Source organism: Pongo pygmaeus, chromosome 3 (genome assembly GCF_028885625.2).
Source record: "Pongo pygmaeus isolate AG05252 chromosome 3, NHGRI_mPonPyg2-v2.0_pri, whole genome shotgun sequence".
Taxonomy (NCBI): Eukaryota; Metazoa; Chordata; class Mammalia; order Primates; family Hominidae; genus Pongo; species Pongo pygmaeus.
Genome location: NC_072376.2, coordinates 120,887,649 through 120,908,802, shown reverse-complemented (window position 1 = coordinate 120,908,802; position 21,154 = coordinate 120,887,649). Strand labels below are relative to the sequence as shown.

The window sequence follows — 21,154 nt, the reverse complement described above, 5'->3', positions numbered from 1 at the left end:
TCTGGGACACTCACTCACACTGGTGCCTAACTTTAAGGGAAGTGACATACCACCATCATCCAAAAACAAAAATTGGGTTTCTCATACACCGTAGCAGAATATACTTTTTCTTCTCTTGAGGCATAGCATTGTCAGCTATTAAAAATGGATTTAATGTTTTAATTTTCCTGGATTCCTTCACCAATCCCTTAATTTCACCCCAATCTTCCAGACAGAATTTACATGTGACTACTGGCCATGTTGTAGGGACCAACTGGATCCTTCCTAAAGTTTTAAAAATTGCTTCCTAGTAAATTCTTATTCCCAAGAAGTAGTCGTTATTAGTAGGTGAAGTCATAAGTGCTCACTTAGATACAGCATTGTTAAAATCTTTACCCATTCAATGTTCAGCAGCCTGAAATTTCACCTTTAGGAAAAAAAGAGGGATCTTTGCCAGACAATTCCTATATAATGGAGCAAAATCTGATTCTGTAGTGTTTTGCTTGTTTTCAATTTAAGGGAGATGAAGATACATTTCTTTATGTCCTTTGTTTACTGTTCTGAAGTTTTACAGATGGTTATTGTATTGGATATAATAATTTTGCCTAGATTTTTAACTGAGGGGGGTTTGAGAACCAAGGAACAAAATGTAATGTGTTTTCAAACTTCAGCTTCCCTTCTGCTGTAACTTTCACAAAGTATCTCCTGAAAACTGTTTTTGTACAAAATTCATCAAAGAGACAGTGGAGACTGGGGAATTTTTGAGGTTGTATTCGGATTTGCATCTTCAAGGGTCCCTTTCAGTTCGCAGTCCAAGGTGCCAGGGACTACCCCGTCCTCCCTCCCTCTTCTGGCTTTGCTCTCCTGAGTCCTTTTGCCTTTTCTTCCCCCTTCTTGGGTTATCTTTTCATTCTTGATGAGGTTCCCACACACTGCGGTGTGTGTCTCTGAAAACCCACGGGAGACCTAGCACAACTCTCCGTACATCCCGTGGTGAGAACAGAATGAAAGATATATTGTTTAAAAAGCAATAATTAAAATCTAGTCTTCAGTTCCTTCTTCCTCGTCATATTTTTTCTCCGTAAGCCTGGAGATTTTATTTTCATTAGCGTGTTCCCTTGTCTCCAAAGAGCGTGTGTGTGATATTATATTCGGGAAAGCCACAACTCTCTTTTCCTTGTCCTTCTGTTCTCTCTTAATAGTTGAGCAATGTCTGTTATATTTTCCCCTTTTCCTTCTTTTCTCAGTCCCAGATTCCCGCCTCTCCCCACTGTCAGAGCATCTATCAATGTGGTGTCGATCACAGCGGCGGCGGCTTTCTCTTTCATCTTCCTCCCTCGGCCAGAGCCGGGGAAGGAGAGTGGGAGGCGTCAAGGAGGTAGGGGACAGACTGGCAGAGGAAAAGGAGTGGGTGGGTGGGGGCCAAGAAAATAGATACTTAGATGATGAAGTCAAGCCACTGCGGCAATGTTTCTTGTCAGTTTCACGCGGGCAAAGCGTGCCTCTCCGTGGGTTATAAGCAGCGCCCGGTCCTTCCTTCTCTCGCCAAGTTGCCTGATCCTTCCCTCCAGGCGCGCGCGCACACACCACACTCACACACCCCAAAACCAAGACTCGTCCTACAGGATCTGGGAAAAGAAAAAGAAAAAAAAGCCCTCAATCACCACCTCCTTCTCGCCGACTCCCCCACACCCCCCGCCTCCCCTCCAGCGGGCAGCCAAGGAGAGCTAGAGGCGGGGGAGGGGAGAGGGAGGAGAAGCGACGCAAGTGGGTAGCTTTTCAGCGCCGGCCAGGCGCGGGAGGAGGAGAAGCAGTGGGGAGGCGCAGCCGCTCACCTGCGGGGCAGGGCGCGGAGGAGGGACCCGGGCTGCGCGCTCTCGGGCCGAGGAACCAGGACGCGCCCGGAGCCTCGCACGCGGCCAAGCTCGGGGCGTCCGCTCCCCTCGGCTGGGCGAACCCAAGGGGCGCAGCTCTTTGCTTTGACGGAGCTGGCCGGCGGAGGCGTGCAGAGCGGCGAGCCGGCAAGCCAGCAAGCCAGGCTAAGAAACAAGAGCTGGGAACAAAGAGGGGTCGGGCTGAGTGTGTGTGTCGGCTCGAGCTCCCGGCAGAGGCATTTGGGCCCGAGGCCCCCGCTGTGACTCCCCGAGACTCCGCAGTGCCCTCCACTGCGGAGTCCCCGCGCTTGCCGGCAAAAACTTTATTCTTGGCAAACTTCTCTTTCTCTTCCCCTCCTCCTCGGCCCCCATCTTCTGCTCCTCCTCCTTCTCTAGCAGATTAAATGAGCCTCGAGAAGAAAAACCGAAGCGAAAGGGAAGAAAATAAGAAGCTCTAAAACGGACATCTCCAGCGTGGGTGGCTCCTTTTTCTTTTTCTTTTTTTCCCACCCTTCAGGAAGTGGACGTTTCGTTATCTTCTGATCCTTGCACCTTCTTTGCTGGGGCAAACGGGGCCTTTCTGCCCAGATCTCCTCTCTTTTCTCGGAAAACACACTACTAAGTCGGCATCCGGGGTAACTACAGTGGAGAGGGTTTCCGCGGAGACGCGCCGCCGGACCCTCCTCTGCACTTTGGGGAGTCGTGCTCCCTCCAGAACCGGCGTTCTCCGCGCGCAAATCCCGGCGACGCGGGGTCGCGGGGTGGCCGCCGGGGCAGCCTCGCCTAGCGCGCGCCGCGCAGACGCCCCCGGAGGCGCCAGCTACCGCAGCCCTCGCCGCCCAGTGCCCTTCGGCCTCGGGGGCGGGCACCGGCGTCGGTCTCCGCGAAGCGGGAAAGCGCGGCGGCCGCCGGGATTCGGGCACCGCGGCAGCTGCTCCGGCTGCCGGCCGGCGGCCCCGCGCTCGCCCGCCCCGCTTCCGCCCGCTGTCCTGCTGCACGAACCCTTCCAACTCTCCTTTCCTCCCTCACCCTTGAGTTACCCCTGTGTCTTTCCTGCTGTTGCCGCGGGTGCTCCCACAGCGGAGCGGAGATTACAGAGCCGCCGGGATGCCCCAACTCTCCGGAGGAGGTGGCGGCGGCGGGGGGGACCCGGAACTCTGCGCCACGGACGAGATGATCCCCTTCAAGGACGAGGGCGATCCTCAGAAGGAAAAGATCTTCGCCGAGATCAGTCATCCCGAAGAGGAAGGCGATTTAGCTGACATCAAGTCTTCCTTGGTGAACGAGTCTGAAATCATCCCGGCCAGCAACGGACACGAGGTGAGCCGGCCGCTGCCCCAGTTCTGAGAGGCGTGGCGGGTCCCTGGGAAACGCAGAGAGGGAGGAAGGGAACGAAGGCGCCCGGCCGCCCGGCTGAGGGTCCCGAGTAGATCCCTCGTTTGTTTTGGGATGTGTGCGTAGCTGGGCCCCCGGTCCGCATTGCCTGTGTGTGTGTGTGTGTGTGTGTGTGTGTGTGTGTGTGTGTGTGTGTAGGATGGGAGGTAGAGGGGCAGGGTAACTTATTCCAACTGGATCAGTTTAGGGGGTTCGGTGGCTGAACGGTTGGTTGGTTCGCGGCCAGGAACCCACAATGTTTCGCCTTCGGTCTTTTTGTTGGGCTGAGGGGTGCCGTGCTTTAAAAAGCGAGTAGGGTTGAATAACGCTACTGATAAATTCTTCCGTAGGACGGAAAACAAAGTGCACACGCTATCTCTTGGTAGATGTCTCTGCAAAAGTGCGTTAAACCACCAAAGGCTTAGGTGGAGACGAGCAGAGCCACAGGCGGGAGGAAGGGGAGGCGGGCGTGGGCTGGGGCAGGCGGGGCCGTCCCTACCACCGCTGAGCCGGGCCGCGGGGAGCAGGCCGGCCGATGGGGCGCGCGCCCGGGCTGCGGGGGCGGTGCGGGGTTCAGTCCCTGCGGTCCCAGCGCCTGGGCTGGCAGCTGGAAGCTGTGGGTGCGCCGAGCCGACCCACCCCAAGGATACACCCTGGCTGTACCGCCCCCAACTCTAGTTTTCTCCAACCACCATCACTTGGAAACAAATCCACAACTTTTATTTGGGGTTTGGGACCGGATCAGGCCTTAAATCTACGCAGAAGAAAGGCGGAGAAGCGGCGGAAGCCGGGCATAGTCCTGCAGGGTGGAAGGCGCTTTATCGGGTCTTCTGGCCGGCTGCGGGCGATAGAGCTGGTAACCTGAGTAGAGTAAATAGAGACACGTGGTTGCTGGCTAGAGAAAGCGCGGAGCAGGGCCGCGCTGGAGGGCTGTTTGAAGCCTAGTCCAGAGCTGGTCTAGGGGGCGGATGGACCCTGACAACCCGACACTCCACTGGTCACCCTTGTTCCACAACTGGGAAACCCTCTGGAGGAAATCCGGTAGAAAAGTCCTGACACCCGAATGATTTAACCAACGCCTTTTCCCTCCAAAGAAACTTGGAGGATATACCTTTTTTTTCCTTAAATGGCATCTTTCTACCCCCAAAAAGAAAGTGTGTGGTTTTGAGGGCGGGGACATTTTGGGTTTTAAACAGCGCGTTTAAGAACACCTCAGATCTGCCTTCTCTATCCCAATGGCAGAGGTGAGTACGCATTTTGAAAGGCTGGGGGCCTGGGTTCAGAGAACAGAAGGGTGTTCTTTACCCGTTGAATCCAGTTTGAGCGGGCTGGGGGCGGGGGTAGGGTGCACCTAACCCCGTGTAAAAGATTTGTGACTACTGTGTGCTGGGAAAAGGAGGTCAAAGGGAGGACACACGTCCAGAGAACCGAATAACATCCAAAACACAGGCTTTTTGCCAAACTCTCCTATTTGTAGAGCAGCCTCTCTTTCTACCCATTTTGCTTGTCCTGCCTTAGTCCATAAATAATTTTGCCACCCACTTCATATTCTCCACACTTTTCTGGTCCGGGTGAAGGACACTGCGTTCGAATCCGAGAGCACTCGGGTGTTAAAGCGTTACACTTTGCTGGGTGTTAAGTGGGCATGAGGAGGCCTGAGGGTGAAGGAGTGATACCACTGATTTGCACGTGGTTGAGTCTGTCTGGGTGGATAGTGATTACCAAAACTGATATCAACTGGGCTACCTTTTAGATGTCTATAACCCGACTCTCTAATTTTCCTCCTTTAACCACAGAATCGTTCTACTTTTGTAAGCCTGCACTCAGCCAGCCATAGTAGGTTATAAGCTCGAGTGGAGCTTCTGCTGGAACTGCGCTCAGGGCAGTTGCCTTAAGACCGCATTTGAGTGGTTGGCTTGTTTATGTTTAAATGTCGTTTTCAGTTGCAAAATGATATTTCAGCCTTCTTTTAATCAGATCTGATTGAAGTGAACAGTGGTTGAAGAGGCTATCAAAACCATCAACCCCATTAACTCCTACTCTTGTAATATTAGGCATCCAAGGAGCCTTGATATGGTTTAATAAACAGCAGTCAGAACAGCATGTGGATCATTCCTAAATTTAACTATATTTTTATTGGTTTTGTTATTATTTATACGTTTTTGGTCCCGGATGGATAATAATCACTCAAAAATACATGTTGACAAGAAAAAGATTTTGCAGTACTAAACACTAGCGTATGTCTCTCAGAGTAATAAAACAGAGTTGCCCCTAAACCTCTTCCTTTGAATTACCAGCGCACACACATTTGTATCATTATTGTCACAAACTCTAAGGTGATTTTCTTTCTTTTGGGTGTGGGGATTCACGATGTTAGGTGGCCAGACAAGCACAAACCTCTCAGGAGCCCTACCACGACAAGGCCAGAGAACACCCCGATGACGGTAAGACACCCATTCTACTTCTTCTGACTTTAGCAGATAAGGTGTGCAATTCGTATAAATAGGTGTGTTTTGTTACTTTTGAGTTCAAGAAACTGGGACTAGGTCAGACTATGCCCACTATTTTAATGGTAAAGAAAACGCAGGAAACTTATGGCTTACCTCTAATATATATTACATAATTTAAAAACTGTTTTTGAATGAGTTAGGGACCTTTGGATTTCAGGTGGGTTCCAGATTGGGAAGAGGGAATGTCTATAATGAGTTTTTCTCTTCCTCATCTTACCTTAAGTCCTAATTAGCTTAGATCTTTAGTATTTTTAATATGTTATTAAGAAGAATGACATTATATATCGATTTATTTTCCAACCAGAATAGTTTTGAGTGGATTTTCACTTGCAAAATTGCTGTTTCTTGTTCCTTATTACAGTGAAAAGGCCGGCAGTAAATGAGCAGAGCAGAATCTAACTTGTAAAAATATAAAACTTATATTTAGGAATGTGCGTATCAGAAATGATACCCTTTCTCCCTATTTCTGATTCTTGCTAAAAACTTTAAAATTACATACATATGTATTTAGACTTAAGGAGAATTCTTTGTGACTTTAAAAGAATCAAGTCACCTTAGGGATTCCTTGTCAGCCTGTCTGTTCTCCATTAATTACTTAACAATTGGCCTAACTGAAATGAAGTGTTTTTACATACAATATGTCAACCAGGAGCAGGGAAGAGAATTATATATTAGGCTTCTTCCTCAGCTGCAAGATAGTTACACAGATTAACAAGAAGAAATATACATATTGAAGAGAAATTTTTTGGCAAAATGATCTAAGTGTAGCACATAAAATTAAGCCTCCCAGAGTTAATCCTTTATACATTTAGATAGTTGCCTATATACTAGATAACAACTCTTTCAGTAGAATCTAGAAATTTTTCTAGAAATCTGCAAGCACAGGTAGAATCTTTGAGTTTGTCTACAAGGCAAAACATAACTTCAAGTATATAAATCTCTGTGTTTGTGTGTAGCTAGATAGCCTAATATATTTATATTACAGTTTTAGAGTTGTGTGTGTTCTGTATTTTTTAGTCCAGTTTGTTAGTATTAGAACAAATTAAATTAGATGGATAACACTTATTTTTGTAAAAACATCAGTCAGTAGTGGAAGAACTGTTTGAACCACATGTTTTTAAAACATCTGGTTTGCTGCTAAGCTATTTAAGAGAATAAATACTGTCAATCTAAAATAGAGCATAATAATCCAGTTACAGTATTTTGTAAACAAATCTTTTATGTAGGGTCTGATTTATCTTAGAACTATTAGATTTTCAGATGAAAAATACAGTAATATAAAAGGGAAGTCAGTACATCATTGATTGTTTTTTGGATCCTCCCAGGAAAGCATCCAGATGGAGGCCTCTACAACAAGGGACCCTCCTACTCGAGTTATTCCGGGTACATAATGATGCCAAATATGAATAACGACCCATATATGTCAAATGGATCTCTTTCTCCACCCATCCCGAGAACAGTAAGTAACATGCTGATGTTGCAAATTATGTTCAGAAGTGCAAATTGATTTGTATTTTGGCAGAATATTTGTTTTTCCAAACTCATTGGTAATGCTTTCATTATATATAACTAGTCATTGCTAAATAAGAGCTGTTATGAGGAATGGCCACCTTAAAACAGTGCTACCTTTGATGTCTTGCCTTTGAAATTTTAGCTTTTGGCTTATTGATTAAAATAAATATGTAACAGATCATAAGTTATAAAATCAAGTGAAGTTACATCAACAAATCCCTGATTTTATGAGTATTGTACATTCTATGCTGATGAGAGGAAAACATTGATTTACTTTTTCAGCTAAGTAAGGACTGTATAGCTTTTAATGCCCACAAGCTTTCTAGAATCAGAGCTACTTTAGCTCATTTGGAGCTGAATGTTTGTTATGTTACTTTGGCTTTTAAAACAGTGTCTTATTTTATTGTGTCAGCCAATGTTTCCTTAGGATGGGTTTGGCGAGGATGAGTTATTTTTGCTTTATTGTCAATTGTTGAGAAAGCATCACTCAAAGATAACCCTAATGAAAGTTGTTCCTTTTTTTTAATCTTGTGGTTTAGTTAACTTTTAAAATTCTAAAAATGCAGTGGTATTATAACTGCATTATGCAAATGCATAACATTATAAAGAATTTCAGGTTTATTTGATGATATTTCTCTTAGGAAGTGGAAACCTCATTTAAGTGAGAAAACACCTAAATGGTAACTTGTGTAGTATGTAGATGTAAAATGTGCTGGTGATGGAGTTCTCTCTTAGAATTAGCCCACCGGCGGTGGTGACGGATTTTTTACTGACCCATCAATATATTTACCTTCTCTCCAGCCCCACTCTCCCTTTACCACCTAATCCCCAATGAAAAACACATGTGTATGGGTCTCGGGGATTAGGGTTCCAGTCTCACTGACAGCCCTGGAGGTCAAATCTAAGATTGTAAAATGGAACCTATAGTGTTTGACTTACTTGCCCAGTGTTTCTACCAACTGAAAAAAATCAGTCACAAACATCTGGGAAGAGTAACGTTGTTAATACCTCAGTGAACAAAATCTGGGAGTGAGAAGATTCACTAGCAGAGAATAGTGGCTCAAAATCAACAGTTATCAACAAGAGTATTTGTGGTTATCATTACACATAATCTTCAGTTGTTGAAATGATACTTATATCAAATATGATCACTTTGAGCACTGTGATTTAGATGTTATTGTAATTATTTTCCAATAAATTTCTAAAGGATATTTGATCTCTCAGCTAGGGAATAAGCTTTTTCTAATTTTTATATAGTAGTTAAAGTGGATATCTTGGGGTTCTAATCTTGAGGGAGATCTTGTGATGGTTGCTGTAAGAAATAGGTATTTCATATTTTATTTTAAGGCTTTTCAAGTATTTAATGATAAAGATGTCTGTGTGATGAGGATGAATCGCCTACCTAAAAAGTAATTTAAAAAAGCAAAAATAGTTTAATAGTTAGAGGCCGTCAAATAAATGCTTGAGTTTTAAAAGTTGTAGGAGACTTTAAATTTTTGAACAAAACATGCAAATATATAGATATCTCTTTAATATTTGGGCAGGTTTTTTTGTTGTTTTTGGAGGGGGTGGAGAAGGGAAGGAGAATATGTTTTAGATAAGGAATAATTGAAGATTCCTGTTAAATCATTTTCAGAATAACAAATAATCTTTCCAAATCAAAGTAGTGTTGGTGACAATAGAAAATAGCCACAAAACAGCCTTACGTTTTTCAGCTGTGCGTATACAACATTTGTGGAATTTATTTCTTAAAAAGATCAGCTACTTCTTTCAAAATAGTAATTTTAAAAAATCAATATAATGAATATTTATTGGTATTTATAAACAATCCCTAAGAATATTGAAAATTAAGCTGATCTTCCTCTTTATGCCAGCATTCTGCCTTGTGTTTCCATAGTCTTTTCTCCCAATCTACCAGTATACTAGTCATTTTGAAATTTTGATAGAAAATATCTTTTGATAGAAGGTATTTATTGTTAGTGTATGTATTAAAATTTTGAGGTCAGTGAATCAAACAGTCATTCATTGTTTAGGAAAGATTTGTGGCCAGAATAAATGTTGGTCTGGGTAGAGTGTAGGAAAGGGGTGTGGTCAGGAAACAGTTACCTTACCCTGTTATCTGTTGCTTTGCTTTATTCTGTTAAATATTAGGATGTATTTATTTTAGGCATGTTTTCTTGAGATATTCTGTAGTTTGCACAATTCCAGAAGCTTTTCAGCTGTAACCACAAGACTATGTAAATTTTTTTTTTTAGGGTCCAACCGAAGTGAGTTACAATCTTTGGTTTTTAATACCTAACAGCTGTTTTTAATGTGTCTGAGATCAAAAACACTAACCGGAAGACAGCCTCTCTTCTTCACCCCTAACCACACTTCTGCCTTCTTGCTCTTTAACTCTGTCCTTAGCAGGGCTGAGTGTTTGTGTCACTGACATCCACAGTGATAGATTTTCATCTAGGGTGTCAGGAGCATGGTGACCATTTGTGTTTGGGCTTAGGATGGGAGCATCCCCTTGGCATCCTGCTTCTTGAATTTGCATTACAAACAATTGCTTGTTTACTGCATCTGCTTCCCAAAAGTGTTAGGACTGGAAAAACACCTGGGGTGGGGGAGGAACCTGACCACTCCTTCCCTAAATAGTCTTCTGTTTGTATCTACCTGCAGACAATCCAGAGGATACCAGCTATGGCCAACTGGCATGCAGAGAAATGTTTCTGCTGGAATCTAATTATAAAAAGTGCATATGCTTTTGCTTATTTTTTAGACAAACGCTACTGTGTGTATGCTCGAACAGATTTTACCTATGACCAATATACAGTATTACCTGTTCAGGAGAACCACTTTCACCTACTCAGCCTTTTTTCTTCTCAAGGGGAATTTTAATTGGCAAATTACATCCTTCTAGAACTGGAATCCTTAGGGGTGTGAATGTGTCTATACCAGAAATCTTATGAATGGGTCTCTCACAGAATTTTAAATAAGAATTCTTAGTTCAGATAAATTGGGTCTAAGAAGAAAGCACCTATCATGACATATTTGGTGTCAACGTAAGTTCTTAGGGCATAGTAAACTTTGGCTTGAGTTGGTCTTCTTCACAGAGAGTGAAGAGAAGATGCAGAAGCCTGTTAAATATTTTAGAGCCAGGACCCTGGAGAGTTTATTAAAAGCATACTCCCAAACCTTTCATTCTCTGAACTTTATTTATGAAAATCCCTGTAGGCCAATGGTAAAGTATTAAAAGAAAAAAATAGTTCTTTACATCCCTAGTTTGGCTCTGGCAGTTGTGTGCCTGAACACCGTGTGAATGGTGAGCTTGGCTAGCTTTAATGTAGTGAAAGTTCCCACTGGCCTAATGCACTGTGGTTATTCATCTTAGGCGTCAATCTTCCATTTGTTCCGCATGCGACCCAAATGTTTAACACCTTAGAAAAGAAACATCTCATTTCTCTTCAGATGCTTGGGGAGGGAAAAGCAACACAGTGCAGGAAGCTGCAGCAAACGTTGCAGCTCAGTCACATCAAACCACAATAACACCTGGTCAGTGTAGCGCTGCGAACTTCATTGTTTTTGGTTCTTTGTGATCTTTCTAAGAGTCAATTTTTAGGTGGGAAAGGAAAGATATGGGTGTTCTCATTTCAGCTATCTTTTAAAATGTTTATTTGTTTATTTTTTTAAAGTAGAAATTGCTATGAAAATGTTCCACGAGTTCTTTTCTAATTACCTTGTATAACTTAGTTCTGTTGTGACTTTTACCATAAGGGAATCAACACTTTGGTTTCTATTAAACAGAATTATACCTGTTATAACTTGGTCTTACCTACCCTCCATATTTGTACTTGCTTATAAACAGCTAAAATCTGATTTTGTCATTGTTCACATCTGGAATTAAGGAACTAAGTTGGACTTGTCTAATCAGTAAGCTTCTGAATACACCACTGTATGTGACATTGTTGGATACCTTTGAAAATAATCACATAAGTAATATTCAAGGATAGACGGAGACTAAGGCTTATATCTCATGCAAGATTTTTAAGGTAGAGTATCTTTTCACTTTATTGCAAGAAGCTATTGAATTTGACTTAACCTATAAATAATTTTCACTTTTCTATTTTAAGTTGTGCACTTTTTGAAGCTAAACACATTGAGTTTTCCCCTTCAAGTGGAGAATAAGTTTTAGAAAGTGTATTATTCTAACTTAAATGTATATATAGATGTCAAGAGAATGTGTGGGGAAAATTCCTCAGAGCCCCCAAAGTTTCCTGTTTGATCCCTCCTTCCTTGCATTGCTACAATTTGGGACAGGATCATAGTCAGAATAATTAGAAGCACTTGCCATTCCCCCATCAAATACCTTATGGCCAGTTTGCTTATTTAAGTGTGCCAGGAAGCCATACTACGTGTAACCCTTGCAGAGCTAATATTGCATTTACATGCCTGGTCCTTACTCAGATAGTTTTTTTGAAATGACCCTCGTAGTTTCTTCTTCACTGATAAAGACATGAGAACAACCCAAAAGATAGTCTAAAAAAAAAGACCACACACTAAAAAAAAGACCATTGAGCCAATCTGCAAAAATCTTGCTTTTGAAGTATTTTTTCCACTCCCATACAGGTCTTAGATTTGCTCTCATCAACCGCATTATTTTGATCGAGTCTTTCCTGTGGTCTGAGACCCTTATGTGATTTAACAGAGCAGAGGTAGGGTCTCACAAATGGGACTCTCTGGACTTGAATTTGTAGACTCACAAGTACTTGCTATAATATCAATTTTGTAGCGGATGAGTTTTTTTTTTTTTAATGTCCTTTAGACAGAACCATTTTGGGTTTATGTGATTGAATTGTTTTTGAGCAATCAAAACACTTCATTTTTGACTCCTTTTGTTCCTCATTTATCTATCATAGACATGATTGGAATTTTATAAAGCTGATTTCCTTTTGATTCTGGTAAAAGACGTGGAATTTAAAGAGAAAACATGCCAGCACTGTCTGTGGCAAGCAGAAAAACATATATATGTTATTCCCAGGTAAAAGTAGAGCTCAGCATTATGTAGGTGCTGCTGTCCTCGGACCCTGGGACTAAAGGTTGCGCTCTCTGTCTCTCTCTTCTTTTTTTAAGGGAATGTTCATTTAAAACTTGTCCTCTTTAAAGCTGTTGCTTAAGTGTTTGTGCTGAGCTGAGCCAATCTGTAGGAAGCTAATACTGTAGTAATCAAGACACTTAGTACTCCTATGCGCTATCCTCACATGTCCTTACTTATTTAGAAAAGGCAGCCATTGGATTTTCTTCAGATAATTAAAAAATTACACTTTAGGTTCATGATTACTTTTTAAATATTATGATCTTGAATTACTTGCCTAGGAACTACAGACTCTGCTATAAACTCTTTTAGGGATATAAATGATCCAGTCTCTCAGATAGAGAGGATGAAAGCCTTAAAATATCCTAGAGAACAACAACAAAGACTCGGGGTGGAGGTGAGGGGAGTTGGGAGTTAATCTGTACCAAAGTGAAGAGTGGGGAGTTGAGCAGAGGACTGGACGGGAGCAGGAGGCATTGCTAACTCAGAAATTCTGATAATCTAGCTGGGACTATTTGCAGACTGTTAGCAGAGGCTGTGTAGAGGATTATAAAGTCTCTGTAAAAGAGTGCGTTTGTATGTAATACCCACTCTAGCTAAACCTGTAAACCTGCTGCAATTATCCACTTGTTATCTGTAGATCACTTACAAAGCTCACTGAGTGATGGTACTCACATGGCTTCAATCTGTATAGGGAAAATTGCAAGGGCAGTCCAGAGCAAGCAAGAGTTTTGTTGCCAACCCCATTTTTCCATTTATAGGAGAAATAGGACTAGCAGAGAAGGTTTCATCACAGAGTGTCTAGAAATACAGTTTATTTTTGCAGCTAACTAGGGACAAGTAGAATCTTTAGAAAGCTGGATTTGTTGACTGTTGTGTCTACCTATGCTCACACATAATCCTATGTAGAACTTGATGACAGTTTTGCAGATGAAATTTTGATCTTCAGCATAGTAATTTATTGTCATTGTTATGTTCACCTGTAAAAAGTTGCCTATTGCTCGAGGCAGATGGATCACGTGAGGTCGGGAGTTTGAGACCAGCCTGACCAACATGGTGAAACCCCATCTCTACTAAAAAATACAAAAATTAGCTGGGCTTGGTGGCAGGCGCCAAGCTACTCAGGAGGCTGAGGCAGGAGAATCTCTTGAACCCAGGAGGCTGAGGTTGCAGTGAGCCCAGGTCGCACCACTGCATTCAGCCTGGGTGAAAAAGCTATATATATATATATATATATATATATATATAGAGAGAGAGAGAGAGAGAGAGAGAGAGAGAGAGAGAATGAAGAGGTAGATATAAGTTAGGCTCTCTAAAAAGGAGAGTGGTTCTAGGGTAGCTTTAATTTTATTATTATTGTCAGCTTCTGAATGAAACAGTAACCAAAGCAAAATTTTTAAAATTTGACCTACTAAGATATATTTCTTTTATTTGTATAAGTTTATGGAGTATAAGTGTAATTTTGTTACATACATAGATTGCATAGTGGTGAAGTCAGGGCTTTTATAGTATCCATCATCCAAATAACATACATTGTATCCATTAAGAAATTTCTCATCATCACCCCCCTCCTACCCTCTCACCCTTCTGAGTCTCTACTGTCTGTCGTTTGACACTCGATGTCCACATTATTTGGCTCACACTTATAAGCAATAACATGATATTGGCCTTTTTACTAAGATATTTTTATAAATCTTTTTTTAATCCTGGAAAACCTTACAATAAAAATTATAAAAAATGTTGATGATAGTTAATCATCTAGTAATCAGTTAGCATCATAAAGTAACTGGGGGACTATCATCAGCAGTCCTCCAGTTTAAACTCAGGGACTGCTGATGAATTATGTTAGTTACAGTCAGCCTAGCACAGAGTAGAAACCTCAGTAAGTTTGCTGAGTTAATAAAGAATATAGAAGAAATTTTGCATGTGTGTTTTCTGGATATTTCCAAATGGTCTGTCTTTATTAAACCAAATGCTATGTGAAAAGTAAAACTTGAAAGTGTTTACTAAGTAATCCTTAGTATTTGATTATTTTACTTTTTCTCTTATTTTTTGCATTGGTAAATAAAATAGCATTAGACCAGTGTTTTTAATGAAGAAGTCAAAACTACTCCTTATAGAATATTGAGTTTCCAGGTAACTCCTGAAAACAGTCAGCCAGGGGAGTGCACTACTGGAATAAATAAAGAATGGACTAGACCCTCATATGAGGATTTATCTTAGGAAGTACTTCTCTGTTAGTTAGATCCTAGAAACCTAATTGAAGAAATGGAGATGATAAAACTGCTTTTTTCAGAAGGATTCTTGAGATGGAAACACAATACTAGTAAAAAGAAAACCATCTTCAAGTGTGTTTCAGAATCATGTGGTTAATGCTTTCCAATTCATTTTCATTATCTTGGCAATAGAAGGAACTTTTTTTTCAGTAACACGAGGTATTTTCAGCTATTAAAAAGTTCTGTCCTTTTCAAATACACATGGCAGCCTCAGTGCTGACTTTTCTAGGCCATTGTGTGTTGTAAATTGATTCTATCCTTTTGCAATGTGGTGAACAAAATTTTTGAGCCTTAGTTAGGGAGAGATAGGTAGGCAGTGCCCTATGAAGGCTAAACATAGAGAAGGGAAGGACTAGGCTAGATGTTAAAAGACCTGAGATCTAATGTCAGGTCTCTATCATCATCTTCTGAAAACTTTGGGAAGGTTAAATGGCATATTAATATCGGGCTTGTCTACCTGATCTGGTTGACGAGAAGTTCAGATGGCACAAAGCCTGAAAAAGCGCTGTTTTCTAGCTGTGGCCGCAGAGCAGGAGTCTAAGATGGTGTAAGTCAGTGCCTTGGGCCCCACCTGGTGGGATTTCTGCAGCCATAAGAAGTGCTTGACTCTACCCGGTAAACTCCAGAGAGAGGGAAGAAACTTTCAGTTCCTATTGTGCCATCAGGCTGACTCAGAATTTGGATACTGGGTGAAGGCCTTACACAAACCTTTAGAAAATGTTTGCACAAATAAAAATTCAGGGGAATGTCATCGTATTTTTACAGATCTGATTTTCCTCTCTTGGGCTCACTTTCCTTGTGATTGTTAGGAGCAGCAGATTTTCTTCTTTAGCACCATAATCCACCATGAAAGGGAATGAGACGTATGAGGGAAGAGATTTCTAAATTTCGGGTTTGTTAGCCGAAAGTCTCATATCCTTCTAATATTTGATATGAAATTGCCAGATAACTCTTAACTACTTGAATGGAGTTGAATTGAGGTAAGAATATGTTTTTGGTTAGGAGATTTTTTTTTTTTCCCCTTAATCCCATAGGAGCTGGGTTTTTTCTCTCCACTGCAAAAATTATAGAGAAAGGATATCCAGGAGCCGTGTGAAGGACAACGGGCAAGTTATTTTTTTTTTGCCCTTCAAATTTCCTTCTGGCTTAAATTTTTCTAGCTTTCTTGTCACTGAAAAGGATCAGGTCCAAAGGGATGTGTTGGCTGGACAGCAAGGAGAAATCAATGTTTTTCTAGCCTCCTGGGAAATTTCCAGCTTCTTTCCTTTCAGGACTTTTCTTTTTCTTTCAGTAAAATCCCATGAATGTTAAATATTTATATATTGGATGCAGCTTTCTTTGTGCAGGATCGCTCAATTTTGAACACTATAAATGGTACCTTAAAATAATTATGGTCATATCATCTTGGTATACTGGTTAAAATGACCTGGATCAAGGGAAAAAGGTGCTGAAATTTTATCTCAAATATATTAGACTTTGTTTTGGCATCTTAAAGTCTGTAACAAAACCAAAAGTATGAAGTAAATAATATTTACTGTTTATTACAGTTGGGCTGACCAGTCAGCTATCTGGCAGTGTTAGGAAAATAATCATTGCTTGAATTATTTTTTTTCTTATTTGTATTCATACATTAGAATTTTAAGTTAAAACTCAAGTTTTTTGTTTTTTTTTTTTTTTGCTTGAAAGAGAAGGGAAAGCAGCTGATTTTTTTTTTTTTTTTTTTTTTTTTTTTTTTTGCTACTACCTTGTGCTACATACTGTGCGAGGCACCTTACAGGGTTGTCATATTTAATTTAATCCCAATGTGAAAACTGGGGTGAGTGTTATACTCCCGGTGTTAAAGACAAGGAATCCATCCTCAGGGACAGCAGTAACCTGCGCCAATTTAATACGCTTCCTTAAGGTCTAAAGACTTGTTTGTTTTCATTTAAAATAGCCATATTTACCCTTAAGAATACAAAGTACTTATTAAATTCATCATAATATTGATTAAAATTGAAAGCAGAAGAGCAATTGTTACAATTTTCTTGAAAATTTCAAAAATGCTTAACCATTTTTATTAAAATAAAAAGAAATTTAAAAAGCAACACATGTTCACTGGAAAAATTAGAAAATTCGAATAAGCAAAAATAATACCAAATATTAAACTCCCATGATCACATTGTTAAAGACGATCACTTTTTCTGTGTGGCCTTTTAGACTTCTTTCTGTGCACACATATAAATGTAGGTAAAAAAACACAAATACTTGTTATATATTCATGGCAATAGGAACATAATATATCATTTTGCAACTTGCTTTTTCGCCACCAACATATTATGTATCTCTTTTTCTATTAATAAATACTCTTCTGTAACATCATTTTTAATAGATTGCCTAATTTATTTAACCAGTATTTTATTGGTAGACATTTAGATTGTATCACCTTTTTCCCCACCTTATGCAGTACTGTGATGAAATGCATATATTCTAACTAAAACTTTGCACAAATTCTGAATTGTTTCTTTGGAACAAATTGCCAGAATTGCAGTCAAAGGCAATGCATCTTTTTAGGTAGGAGTTACCTGCACTGCAATTTAATCTTAAAAACATGTTTTTAAAGTTAATATTTAAAAATATGTACTTGTTTACATTCAACTTTGCTTGTGGTTAGTGTTTTGAGGCTGATAATTTTCATGCCTCTTCAAGTCAAGAATTAGTCCAGCAAAGTCAGACAGAGGGAAAGTATAATATCAGCTTTATTATTAATAAGGCCAGACAGTATCAGGCAGTATAATACCAACTGTATTATCAATAAGGCTACATTGGAGAATGTGACTTGAACAGTGATACAAACAGTGGACTTCCTTTGATTTTCCTAAACTGAACACACCACCAAGCCGCATGCCTCTTCTGCAGAGGCAGCGTGCTCACATCCTATAGAACTAGAGACGAGACCAAACCCATGTTTGCGCAAGCTGGCCCGACAGAGAGGACAAAGGGTCAGTCTGTCCTTGCTCAGTTCCTGCTTCTAGGTTGCCAAAGAGATGAGTGTCCTTCCTTGTAGAGAGTGCATGAGGTGCTGGGGAGGGAAAAGGGCTACAGCCACTGCTGATAGGGCAGCAGTTCCTACTTTAAGTGGCCAAGCTAGGGAGGAAGGGAAAAGGGTGAGGTGATTGTCTCTTTAGTCATGACTTGCAGTCAGTGAGACTAGGGTCCAACCAACATAATGGTAAAATAAATGAGAGCAGCAGCAAAGCACTGTTGTTGGAGTCCATATACCTAGATGCCACCGCTCTGCTACTGACTAGATGTGTGTTCACACTCTTTGACCCTTGGTCTCCTCATCTGGCATTGGTGGTGGTATGGCTGGAAGGTGGCCAGTGGCCTCTGAATTACAGGTGTTTCTGTTAAAAAGGCAGATTACTGGCCCCGTCTGCAAATGTCCTGAATCACACCCTACAGGCAGGTCATATAGATGCACTTTTAACAAACTCTCCATTAATTCTTCCATAAAATAAGTTTTGGAAAAACATTGGCACAGTAGATGCTCAGTAATTTAACTGAGGTTCAGATAACGTAAATGACTTTCCAGAGGTCTCACACCCGGAAAGCAGTGGAGCTGGGACTCCAAGTGTGGCCCTTTGGCCCCAAGCTTACTTTCTCTTCACTCAACCATATTGGGCCCTAATTGAGACCACTGGCACTGTTCACCTCTAGTCAGAGCTCATGAGGTTTTCTCCCCGAGTGCCTTGCCCCACTGGCTATGGGATTAAACCACATTCTGGGGCATTATTTTTGAAAGCTTTCCACACCCTGGAACCATCTCCCTTTCAAGTCTTACCTCCTCACCACTCTACCTTGCAGCTTATGATTCAGTTACACTCCAGACCTGCATCCTAAACCCTTTTCCAAAACCCTATCTTTGGATTCTTATAGCTTTCTCTCGCTGAAATGCCCTGTTCTCTATTCCCTGCCAGCAGGGTCTTGTCCATCCTTAAAAGTCTGGGGTAAGTGCTGCCTCCTCAATGAAGTTCCTCCAGATCCCACACTCTCTCTTTCGGGTCCTCATAAGTCCTCCCTCAGAGCTCTGTAGCCATGTTTTCCAATAGCTTTTTGTCTTTGTGTTTGTATTTCTCATTGATTGTTAGTTTCTTTAGGATAGGGAGCATGTCTTATTCATCTTTGTTGCCAAGAACCTGTTATATTACTTGCCACAGAGCAGGTTACTCACCAGATGTTTGTGGAATAAACAGAACAGAAATTTTAAAACTTCAAGAATGTAAGGCAACAACACCAAGTATCAATCCATATTTAAATGGAATCTCTTAAAAATTTATAAATTTGTATGGAATCACAAAGCCAAAATGGAGCTTAGAAATTATTTGAGCATTTCATGTAGAATCCATGGACTAGACGTTAGTTATTAGTTTTGAGTACTTAGTACATGCCAGGAACTGTTCTAATGCCCTTCTATGCATTAGCCCATTTAATCCTCATAGTAACTCAGTGCTATCTCTAATATCCCTGTGTTACAGTTGAGGGAACTGAAGTATACAGAAGGTTGAGCAGTGGCATGCAGGGCATAGAGAAGGGTAAGGATGACTGTAAACAGGTCAAGAAGTGGAAGGTCAGATAATTTACCCTGATTGCACAACTGGTAAGTAGTGGTACCAGATTGAGGCTCAAGTCTTCACTCTCACAGCAGGGCACTTTCTGCAACTTCAGTTTCTTACTACCATTTCTGCCACTAGCATGCAGAAGATGCTAGATGATTATTGAATCAGTAACTTTCTCATAGGTAAGATGGAAATGATTCTTAGCAGCGTTTTGTGAGAATAAAATTGGAAATTGTACACTTCTTTAAAATATTTTGGATAGTAATAGCTATTATGGTACTAGTGGATAACACAAGAGTTCAAAGGTGACCAGTTAGATGTGGAGGAGGGAAAGAGTTGTGTAAAAGATGATGAGTGTTGTAGCCTGATGGTGAGAGGACAGTATTAATGGAAATAATTAATTTGGAAAGAGAAGCCAGTTTGAAGACAGGCATTCATGAGTTTAGCTTAGGAATCATTGTTTTCAGTTTTATGCTAAGAAAACAAAATTAACCAGGATCTGGAACCAAACCATTTTACATTATGGGCATCTTTTTGGTTCATACCTTATTTGATGTAAGTCAACAATGCCTCACAAAATCACTTCACTTACCTATGAAGCTTCCTGGACCTTGACCAGAAACCTCCATGTGATTATGAGAAATAAATATTTTGTCCAAGGGTGAAGAGAGTACTGGTATTAATAATATACTAGCATGTAATATTTAATGATGTACTTTACATGCATTTTTCTTATTAAATCTTTACTAAAACACTAGGAAGTGAATGCTACTAATATGCCTATGTTTCCGGTGAAGAAACTGAGGCACAGAGAAGTTACTTGAATGTCCATAGTCCCAACCAGAGTTTAATAAGTAGTAGAGAATTTGGATTCAAAGTCAGGTATTTTCAGGAGCTGGGGCCCAATTCATAAATCAGTTCATCTCTCAGAAGTGTTGAGAGTAATCCTTAGTCGATAAACTACTTTGAGGATTAAAGGTATCTGTTATACTTTTATTAAATAATGTAAATGGCTTAAATAAAAAGTTCTAAGAATACTTGGAAATTGTCTTCTGGTTCATTCAACACATAACCATGTCATTGCTCAATGTATTCTTGAAAATCCCCAGGAAATATTGCTTCCTGGGGTATATATCAGACATAGTTCGGTAAGTGTCTGATTTTTATGGGAATCTCTATTGCTCACTTCTAGAGGCCCAGTGTCCCCAAGTCTTAAGGACTAAATAGATTAATCAAATAGCTGTATGACCAAAGGTTTCATGATTCTTAGAATCTTTTTGGCAAATGATGTTGCCTCCTTATTACATAAGAACTGAGCATTTACAGGCAAAAATCTGCCAAAGAGCATTCTTTGCACAACAAGCAATTAAAATGTGGTATGTGCTTCATTTTTAGGAGCAGTTAGTGGTGATTTTTGTGGTGTCATGATGTTAGTTTAAATAAGAGAAATTAGTTTAGAATTAACTGGAATTGTGATCATTCCTGAGAAGTTGCAACAGTGAGTTTCCTTTAAAAAGTGAAGAAACTTTTCTTACTAAGGAGACATTAGGAACAATCTTTTCTTCTTTTTCTCAAAAGGAAATATCTTTTTTTTTTTGGTTGTTTAACAGTAATATATAAAAACGGGGGAAAACCCATGAAAGAACAGAAAAAATAAAAAGTACCTATATTTCTGTCATTCTGATATAATGGTTTCATTTTGATGAATTGTTTCATTTCAGACATTCTTTCTGTATCTATACCTGTAATACAAACGTTTTTATAAATGAGCTTATAAGATTATTATTCTATTGTAATCTTTTGTCATTAAAAATGTATTACACGTGCTCATCTTTTTATGTGAATGTAGGTCTGTGTCATCAGTTGTAATGGCTGGATAGTATCCAGTTATATATATATATATATACACACACGTGTATATATATGTACATATATATACACACGCATATATATA

The 21,154-nt window shown here is 40.5% G+C and overlaps 1 protein-coding gene across 4 annotated transcripts in view; it reads left to right on the top strand.

Moving 5' to 3' along the window:
- The first annotated feature begins 2,951 nt into the window (after positions 1–2,951).
- The window catches only part of LEF1 (lymphoid enhancer binding factor 1), a 119,547-nt gene continuing 101,344 nt past the window's right edge, over positions 2,952–21,154 (top strand). For all 4 annotated transcript variants that reach the window (XM_054485384.2, XM_054485382.2, XM_054485385.2 and 1 more), the window contains exons 1-3: positions 2,952–3,173; positions 5,605–5,671; positions 7,063–7,196. In XM_054485384.2, coding sequence (XP_054341359.1) covers positions 2,961–3,173; positions 5,605–5,671; positions 7,063–7,196 — 414 coding nt within the window. In that variant the 5' untranslated portion in view covers positions 2,952–2,960. The remainder of the gene's footprint in view (positions 3,174–5,604; positions 5,672–7,062; positions 7,197–21,154) is intronic.